The following is a 10725-nucleotide window of genomic DNA, read 5'->3' on the forward strand; positions in this document are numbered from 1 at the left end:
CTGTTTTCTGGGCTCGGGGATCTCAGCGTGATGTTAATGCTGTTCTCGGATCAGTTTATAGCGTTGGGTGTCAGCGGTCACCGCGGGGAGGCCGGCGTATAATCTGAGCGATTGCTCAATGAGAGAACGGTTTCCCGGCGTGAAAGTAAAGCAGTATGAGGAGTGGAGATAGTCTAAATGAGTCTCAGAGCGAGCGTGAGGGCTTGTCCAATCACACTTTGTCGTGGGATTTTTGTATAATATTTTACAATACCCAGGTTATTTATTTATTTACACTACATTCAAAGTTGGAAAGACGTCTCTTCTGCTCACCAAACAGTTTTCTGTGTGAATATACAGTAAAGTGTCATTTATCCCTTTGTTTTTTTTCCCTATTTTGATGATTAGAAAGCTCAAAAGAACAGCATTTATCTGAAATATACACTTTTGTGACATTGTAAATGTCTTTACTGTCATTTTCGATCAATTTACTGCATCCTTGCTAAAAAAAGTATTTATTTTTTTTTAAAAATTGACCCCAAACTTTTAATAAGTGTTTGTTATTGTAATATATATATATATATATATATATATATATATATTATATATATTATAATAGACGGGTCTGAGAGTGTGTGAAGCAGATCTGTTGTATATAAGTGTGTGAAGCGGGTCTGAGAGTGCAGCATTTCTCTTGACTTATATATATATTTAAATGCGACTTTAAATGCAATTGCCCCAGAATTTGTTTCTTTGTTGCATGATTATTGTATATTTTACCATCTTTTATAAAACCCAATATTCATTCATTATCTTAAACTTTATTTTTGTATTTTGTAACATTTTGTTTTGTTTTATTGCTTGTGATAATATAGGCTGCCTATATACAGTATTTACTATTGTGAAATGAAAGACGGACAATTCTGAAATATTAATATAGCCGGTACCGATGTTGTTTTAAGAGGATCAACCTCATGTAAAATATACACACACACTAAGTTTTTATTTTAATATTATTTAAGATCATAATTAGAGAAAATTATCATTTGTTAGCAAAAAAAGTATAGAAATATTTCTATATTTGGAATACACTAAAAGTGACTGATAATTTACAGTTTTATGTTATGTTAATAATTGCTTTTATAATGTGACATGCATCTTTTATACTGAATAAAAAATCTTTAATTTAATAGAAGCTTTGAGCATTGGCTTAGATAATGTGTCGGATACAAATAAAAATAAAACAGGTGCTACTGTCTACAAGATATGAGTTTTGAGGTTAAAACAGAATAACAAATGCGTGTGAAGGGCCTGTGGACCTGCTGATGTGACTCTGATAATGGAGACAAAAGCTGATTCTTGCTCTCGATTGCCTTCAATTTCGTCTGCCTGAACAAATGAAAGGTTTAGCATTATCCAGGCAGAATTACTCTTTCCACCACAGAGATGTCACAGCGCTCACAGAATCAACGTCCTGAAATGGACCTTTCTGATTGGACGAGTTTGAACTGTGATTGTACATTTTATTGAATTCTGCAGAGAACAACAAGTGTCTGAAGTTCTCCATGGGGAAACTGACTTATAAACTGTTAAAGTCAGCCCTACTGTGAGCTATGGTTTTAAAATAATCGTTTAACAGTGGAATTCATGGTGAAAAACTACATTACCCATGATGCTGTACAGAAAATTCCACCAATCAGCACCATATCTCGATAGCTCCGCCCACTCATTAGATGATCTGCAATACCACTCCATACAGTTCTCTTTTAAGAAGATTTTTATTGTCGTTGTCGCGTTTGTCATATAGTTTCTTGTATATGTTTATGTATATGTCATATAGTTCTTGTATATGTCTTATATATGTTCTCGTAGCTGGTTGCTCTGGTTCATATCTTATAACGCTTTCACAAAGACTTTAAAAAAGTCTCCCAATGGGAGAAATAAATACTTAAATGTACATATTACCTACATGGTAGTCTGATTAACAATTTTTTTTTTATTAATAAATGCAATTATTTATTAAACATTGAGCATAGCCTCTAGTAAGTGCTCTAGTTAATCACTAAACTCACTGCCTCTGTTGACTTATTGCTTTATTTACGTCACGTGCATTGGTCATGTATCTTCTCATTTAGTTCTCATTTATTACACATGATTATTTTAGGCCTCTTTAACACTAGAGCTTTTCTTTCTGTCTGATTAAACAGCTGGAAATATATAAAAAACGCTCCACAAATCTTGTAGTAAAATACATTGCATTGATGTTTTATTTTGGTTAGATAACATTCGGATGCATTTGCAATTCTCAATTCTCTTTGATTATCTATCTAGGCTACTGTATGTAAACTGCACACCATATATGTGGTTTCTGAAACGTGTTATGATTTATTTTAACGACAAGTTTATTTTAAAGTTGTTAAAGCGTTTTGTACTTGCTGGGATTTTCTCATGTTGAGCTTTTAATTGGCCATAATTAAGGTTTGTGATGAAGGAGATCGTGCACTTGCAGGACTTTGGGTCTGTCTGTAAACGTTTGCTTGATGTTGAGCTTTTAAAAAATGATTTTCTGTATTTTTCAATTCATTAGGAGAACTGCATAATGCAGTAGACATGGTCCTGTCTTTTCTGTTTAATTGTTTTCTAATTAATGCATTTATTTAAAGAGGACTTAATATGCTTTTTCACAAAGTCTTGTTTTTTGGGCTCTTCTAGAACAGGTTTGCATGCATTATTCTCCTCATATTCTCCATTGTTGCGGCCCAGTCTGTTAGTAACGCTCTGTTTACTTCCTGTCTCTACACTCTAAAAAATGCTGGGTTGTTTTAACCCAACTTTGGGTCAAATATGGACTAACCCAGCCGTTGGGTTAAATTTTTACATTACATTTTTAACCCAACATTTCGGGTTTGTCCATATTTGACCCAAAATTGGGTTAAAACAACCCAGCATTTTTTAGAGTGTATGAAGCCCCTCCTCCTGAAAGCACACTGTGCTCTGATTGGTCCGCTGGAGCAGTGTGTTGTGATTGGTTGAGCGCTTTGAGTGTGTTTGGGAAATGTCCCGCCCCTTTCCATACCCGCCAGTTTAACACACTACTAACTAACTCAACCAGGCCCCGCCCCTTTATCATGCGCATTAATTATTATAATGAGGACTATTGAAGAAACTCGAGACTACAATGGAGGCGTTTCAGGGAGTTAATCGACACAACCTGTTCATGTAGATTGTGCATATCAATATGCAATTTTATACTGATATTTTGTGATATTTGGATCTTTTTATAAATCTGTTCACATCATGACTATTTACTTTATAACAGCATCTTGTATTTTATAGCTTAATTCAGTCCAGATTTGAATGAAAGGGCCTTTAGAGGATTTCACAGCTTTTGTTTGTGAGAAACAACTAGATGCCAATTATTATGTTTTTGCTCTAATTGTTGTACATTTGGAATTGAATATGTTTCTGTTGTCCATTATAAACACAATTTATTCTTTCCCGATAGATGGAATTATTTAAGTGTGGCTAATTTGAAATATCAATTTAGAGTTGAGCATAAAGAGATTAGCTGTTGAATTGTGTGCATGTGTTGCATGTTTGATTTCTCACAAACATGTCTGGATCGTACTTCACCCATATAATAAAAATACATAAATCATTTTATTAGCATCATTTTAAATTGCAATTCAGTTATGAAGAAAAACACACTATAAACGAGATATTGCAATGTTTGAGTCACACACTCTTCCTCAGCTGTTGCATAACTAGTGTTGCAATTTAATGATGTTTTTGCAAGCTATAGTGTGTGTGTGGGATCTTTTCCGTTCTCTTCATGATGTGTTAATGTCTTATCATTCAGGTGCGAGGAGGTTTTATTTATTAAGAAGTGCCGATGCGGTGAGAATCAGTTTGTCCACATTGAAAGCAATTCAGAACATGTTTGATTTTTAATGTGCAGTTATATCACTTATTTATTCCTGTCAAAAGATTACATTTTTAATCTGATTCAGTAATGATGTGCCGATTAAGTAATCAAATTAATCGCAAATTAACCCACATCAATTTTGGCTGAGAAATTACGGTAATTTAAAGTCATTATTGGTTTAGAGATGAGAAAAGCATTGAATAGATTATAAATCTATCTATTTAGCATATAGGGTTCTCGACTCATTTTTAAAGAACCCTTAAAGCCAAAAAGGAGAACATTTAATGAGAAATGTCTTAAATTGGTGCATAATGCTAAATATTTTCTTTATATTTACAAATAAAGTGTTTAAAACTAATGATCTCTTGATGGAAACCCTACAATGTTCAATAACCCCTTTATGCTTCTAGATTGAACCTTTTCTTCTAAAACTTAAAAAGAAACATCATTTGCAATCGCGCTGATAGTCAGAAGAAAAAAAACGTCACTCTCACTCGTTCGATATTGCGAAACTACATCATATACAATATAATTAGACAAAAACACACTTTTTCCTCTCATATCTTCAATTTTACGTTTATGTGTTTTTGTCTTAATTTTTTTATCATTTTTATTTTATTTTTGAAATATTCATTTATTGGCCATTATAGCTGCCGATACCGATAGTTTGGAAAATGCCTAAATCGGTCTGGCTCTAATTATTATTTTAATAATAATTATTATTATTTGGCTGTCCTGAATATATATATATATATATATATATATATATATATATATATATATATATATATATATATATATATATTAGGGCTGTGCAAAAGTTAATTGCGATTAATCACATCCAAAATAAAAGTCTGTGTTTACATAATATATTTGTGTGTGCTGTATATAATTATTTTGTATATATACATACACACACATGCATGTATATATTTAAGAAAATATGTTATTAATATATAAAATATTTATATTTATATAATATAGATTATGTATTTATAAATATATACAGAATTTAAGCGCAAATAATTCTTAAATATACACATGCATGCATAGGTATTTATATATACAAAATAATTATATACAGCACACACAAATATATTATGTAAACACAGACTTTTATTTTGGATGCGATTAATCGCAATTAACTTTTGCACAGCCCTAATATATATATATATATATATATAAAATCCTGTTGCTATTTTGAGACAAGCACTCATATGTACACTGACGAGAGCTTTTATCGCAGTAATGACGGTCTAATGGAAAAATTCCAGATGCATCACACTAATGAGAATATGCGCTTAATTGACATGAAAATGATGGAAAAATTCTTGATGGCCCCAAAAATAGTCTTTGTGTTATTTCTGCATTCTCTGTGGATCTGAGATGGGTGGCTGTGGGTCGGTCCCATCTGTATTCATTCCTCCTGCTTTGAGAGATGGGAGAGGAAAGATCCTTGATCTCGGGGAGTCGGCAAAGCTAATTACTCCTTAAGGGAAGCGGAAAGCGATAAATGGAAAAGCTCAATTAATGCTGGTTGTCATTACCAGTCTATTTGCTCAGGTTGAGGCGTATAAAAAGCCCTGGTAATGCGAGTGTAGATGCTCACCCACGATGACACGAGGAACGCTCATTAAACCCAACCGCTAACGCCCCAGCCTTCTGATGACGGTGACTCAAACACGTCGCATAGTTATAGTTATTCATGACACCATCAAACCATTACGGGCATCAGCGCACAAACTGGCACGGTTTGATTGTGATGTCAGATGCCACCAGTTGTTTGTCTTCTTCATAGAGATGAGTGATGTGTTCGGCGCGGAGAGGAATACTAACTAACCATACGAACACTTCCAAGAGGGTAACTGTATTGCTCAGAGACTGTTCTCTCATAACTCAGGAGATGTTGTCATAGGTTGCAATCCTTTTTAATTCCATAATTTGGAGATAAGTGAGGAATAATTGAGGATGGGTATGGGTATACTGCAGTTACCACACCTTAAATCCTTGTGCAGATTATGTGTTTCAAGACATTTTTTCAGGTTTTTGTCCTCTTAGGGGACTAAGCACTTTTTGGTCCGTTTTCTCTATTTTTTTTTCTCTATTTGGGCTTATAAACTATATGTAATGGAGATGGAACACTATTGTGTTTGGTATCTATGGATTCAGAAGACTCTAAGCTAACATAAACATGCATGTAATGTGTTTTTAAAGGAAGTATGAGTGAGAAATGTACAATAAACTAGAGAATTTCAAAAACAGAAATTCGATTTTTGTCATTCACACAAAGGCAAAGTGCAGTGACTACGCAAACAAAGAAACAGAGAAAAAGGCCTTTTATGTATATAAAACATGTTATGGGTAGATTATGTGGTAATGCATCTCCGAAACGGGACATAATTTAACCCAGATATTTTTTTCACAAGACAGAACTAGGGCTGTCAAACGATTAATCGCGATTAATCGCATCCAAAATAAAAGTTTGTGTTTACATAATATATATATGTGTGTAGTGTGTATAATTATATTATATCTATAAATACACACACATGCTTGTATATATTTAAGAAATATTTTCATGTATATAGATTTATATATAATTTATATATAAATAAAAATATTTTATACATAAACAATATTTTTTTCTTAAATATACATGCATGTGTGTGTATTTATATATATACAAAATAATTATACACACTACACCCACATGGATGCGATTAATCGCGATTAATCGTTTGACAGCCCTAGACAGAACACATGTCATAAAGCCCATTACAAGTCTTAACTCATTTTTGACCAAATGTGTTGTTACTGCGCTTTACCTTTGTAGGGCAGAATAGTGGACAGTTTTTGAACAAAAAAATATATTTGTCAAAGCCTTTGCTTGACAGACATGTGTAATTGTTAAATAAAATGTGAAAAGAACAATGAAAAATCGAACTTTATTCACAAATAGTCCCAGGCGTGTTTCTTAGATAAGTACACATTTGTAAAAGTATGTCATTTTGGGCGGTACAATCCGTCCTCAGAGGGTTAAACACTCTGGTGTGTAGGACGCATCTCATCCCACACCTGCATTGCTGATTCAACAACGTCATTTTAGAGCTTATAAAGGAGGATTGAGACATTGAAATCAGATTAATGCGGTTTAATAATGCAGTTATTAGAGAGAGAGATTTAGCGTGTGTGAATTACCTGAGTCTGCGTGTCTCTCGGTGTTCGGCAGTGTCCCTAATAGTGAATCTGTACATTCAAAACCAGCGCTGTCATTTCTTCGCTAATGAGACGTGTCTTGTAGCTTTTACGTTGCTAAACTATTTCACAGATACAATCGTCAGAGGAGCGCTGACAACACGTTCCTGTGCGAGTGTGTGTCTGAACTGTGTTTGAGCGGCAGAAAGAGAGTATGTGCTTTCTGTACGTAATAACACTTAAATTTTGTGGCAAAAACATAATAATGTGTTATTTTGATCCGATTGTTTACTATATGTATTTGCTTGGTCAGTGTCGGTGTGGGTTTTGCCTCTTTTGCTGTCCTCGGCTGTAAAGATCTTTGAAATGACTCATTTGGCGCAGTGATATGGAGCTGAAAACCTGCCTGAACTACACTCTTAGAAGAAATGGTTCTATTTAGAACCAGAAATGGTTCCATCCCCCGCTTCATATTTGGAACTCCAAAATGGTTCTATATAGAACCATTTTTTTGGTAAAAGGTTCTATTGGCCAAGTACGGAACCCCAGGGTTCTAAATAGAATTTTTATGAGTGTATAGAACCTTTTAGAGGTTCCAAATACGTAGTGTAGCGCTGATAGAACCTTTTAAGGTTCTATATAGAACCTTTTCTTCTAAGAGTGTACTTTAGCCGTGCGTTACCCTGAATATAATTGCACACCTTTATGAACCAATCAGATTCAACAGCCTTGTTTAAAGTGAAATTGAATGCATCAGGAATTGATTTGATTGTAAAAAACAAAAACGAATACGTTCCAATGAACTGGGAAAGTTCCTTCTAAGGGGATATTGTGTAAATCTTGTGAAACGTTTGTGGGTTATTGACTCATATTTCCTTCTTTTTACAGGTTTCATTTATACATGTGGTGGGACATTAAAAGGGAAAAATGGGACCATAGAAAGTCCAGGCTTTCCTCACGGATACCCCAACGGAGCGAACTGTACATGGGTTATTATAGCCGAGGAGAGGAGCAGAATTCATATAGTTTTTCAGTCCTTCGCTGTGGAGGAAGAATATGACTTTTTATCTTTATATGATGGACATCCTCATCCTGCGAACTTCAGGACAAGGTAAGAACGGGAGATTGTTAAAGCACAGCCGTGACTTTTGTGGCTCTTGTGTGCTGTTATGTACTCTGGACAACTCATTTAACATTTGGAAAATGGAGCAAAAATATTGATGACATCATTTCCTGCTCAGGGGCTTATGCAAATTGTGTCTGTGAAACGAGAATGTCCTTGCCACCTGCTGCTGACTGCAAATAGCAAATGTTGATTCATGGCTGTGACATGGACTAAAGCCGATTGGCTATAAACGGGGAACGGGGAGAATAACGAGCTCTTCCGTGTGTTTCGCCTCCACTTCCTGTCTCAATAAGAAATGTGTCCGCGTGTAAGTAAGAATAATGCATCGTCATTCTCACGAAATAAACACAGACAGTGATGGGAAGTAAAAGGGCCTTGTCTTTATTTTGAATGAGTTTTAGATTAATAAGTAGGCATTAAATATTGATAATCTATTATTATAAATGTAAAATACCTGTTTTCTATGTGAATATATAGTAAAGTGTAATTTATTCCTGTGATTTTCAGCATCATTACTCCTGTCTTCAGTGTCACATGACCCTTCAGAAATCACTCTAATATGAGGATCTGATGATCAAGAAACATTTATGATTATTATCAGTGTTGAAAAAATGATTACAAAAAAATCTAGAACTAGAAAGTTTGATGAACAGCATTTATTTCCAATGTTTTTATATAAAATGACACTTTTGCACACGTTTGCAACATTATGTCTTCACTGTCACTTTTGATCAATTATACTATACTTTAACATATCTTTTATTTTATGTCTTACCATGAATATTTGAATGGTATCCAATAATAATAATAATCATAATCATAAATATTTCTTGATCATCAGATCATCATATTAGAGTGATTTGTGAAGGATCATGTGACACTGAAGACTGTAGAAGAGTAATGATGCTGAAAATCACAGGAATAAATTACACTTTACTGTATATTCACATAGAAAACAGATATTTTACATTACAAAAATATTCCACAATTTTACTTATTTTTAATTAAATAAATGCAGCCTTGTTGAGCAGAAGAGACTTGAAAAATGTTAATGTTTCCAAACTTTTGACAGGTAATGTATATTTGTGTGTGTGTGTGTGTGTGTGTGTGTGTGTATATATATATATATATATATATTAGGGCTGTCAAACGATTAATCGCATCCAAAATAAAAGTTTGTGTTTACATAATATATGTGGGTGCACTGTGTAATTATTTTTATATATATATATAAATACACATGCATGTATATTTAAGACATTTTTTTTTAATATATATTATTATATTATGATACAGAATATACATGAAAATATTTCTTAAATATATACAAGCATGTGTGTGTATTTATATATATATAATAATTATACACCATCACATATATTGTGTAAACACAAACTTTTATTTTGGATGCGATTAATCGCTTGATAGCCCTAATATATGTATATATATATATTCAGGTCTGACGTTTTTCCATTATTAATACCCTTTGCATATATACTGAATGTACAAAAATTGGGCTTGAATTATTGATTTGGGTTTAAATGTTTTTTTTTATTCATAACGCAGTGCTTATATGTGAAATATAGATCTGATTACCATCGCCACATGCGCTCGAAACTCTTCCAAAAGTGTAAAAGCACACAGAATTAACCTACACTCACTCTCCTCTAATTAAAGGGTAAACCAATTATTGCAACAAAACTCTCCACCAGCCAGGAACAAAATCATCAGAGCGCCCGCGTCACAGCTGAAACTCGCTCGTGGCAATTACGATGATGGAAAGTATTTATTTACACCAATCTGGAATTCACCGAAAACGACGCTTCATTGGCTAAACAGATTGCAAAAATAAGCGGCATGTTGCACTAGTGACTCAGTTTTCCCTCTGTTGAAATGCCAGAGAGTTGTCAGAAAATATATATTTCAGTATATCTGTCCATTTGTGGTTTGTTTTCGGTGTCGCAGGCAGTTTAGCGGTACAGTATTGACTCTCATGCCGGAGAGTGTTTATCTGCTACATTGACTCTTCTCTAAGCTCCGCCCCCTTTGTTACAATGGCTCTATAGAAAGTGATGAATTGGACATTTTCTTTCAGTATGTTGCTTTTGTGGCATTTTATCTGTGTTTTGCTTTAGAGAAATTGTTAAATGCCCCTGATTAAAATCTGCTAAGTGTGAATGAGAACGAGGCCAACGCTTATTTGAGGACGATTGCAACTGATGATAAGTTTAGCGTGCGAGATTCGGCACATTCTGAACTCAGTTGCTGACCTACATGAAATACTTGAGCAAAAGTTTATCAACATTATGAAAAAATATTTGTTTTCAATTAAAAAGATTTATAAACAAGATGTGTCTTGTTTGCTTTGAATGAAGTTTATTTTTAGACACGTGCTCCTGTTTTAGTCTTTGTTTCATCTCGACTTTGAAAGATATTCTCAACTCTTACAAATATTTGAGGTGATTTTCCCCAAGTATCGCCTGGTCACGGAGCATTTGAA

General features: G+C 33.9%; 1 protein-coding gene across 4 annotated transcripts in view; it reads left to right on the forward strand.

Moving 5' to 3' along the window:
• Nucleotides 1–10725, forward strand: part of csmd3a (CUB and Sushi multiple domains 3a) — a 310494-nt gene that overhangs the window by 12497 nt on the left and 287272 nt on the right. For all 4 annotated transcript variants that reach the window (XR_016145833.1, XM_089118090.1, XM_089118092.1 and 1 more), the window contains exon 2: nucleotides 7988–8210. Coding sequence is in view for 3 of the 4 variants with exons in the window: in XM_089118090.1 (XP_088974216.1) it covers nucleotides 7988–8210 (223 nt within the window). In the remaining variant the exon portion in view is untranslated. The remainder of the gene's footprint in view (nucleotides 1–7987; nucleotides 8211–10725) is intronic.

The sequence above is a fragment of the Pimephales promelas genome, chromosome 12, assembly GCF_988280905.1.
Source record: "Pimephales promelas chromosome 12, fPimPro1.hap1.1, whole genome shotgun sequence".
Lineage (NCBI taxonomy): Eukaryota > Metazoa > Chordata > Actinopteri > Cypriniformes > Leuciscidae > Pimephales > Pimephales promelas.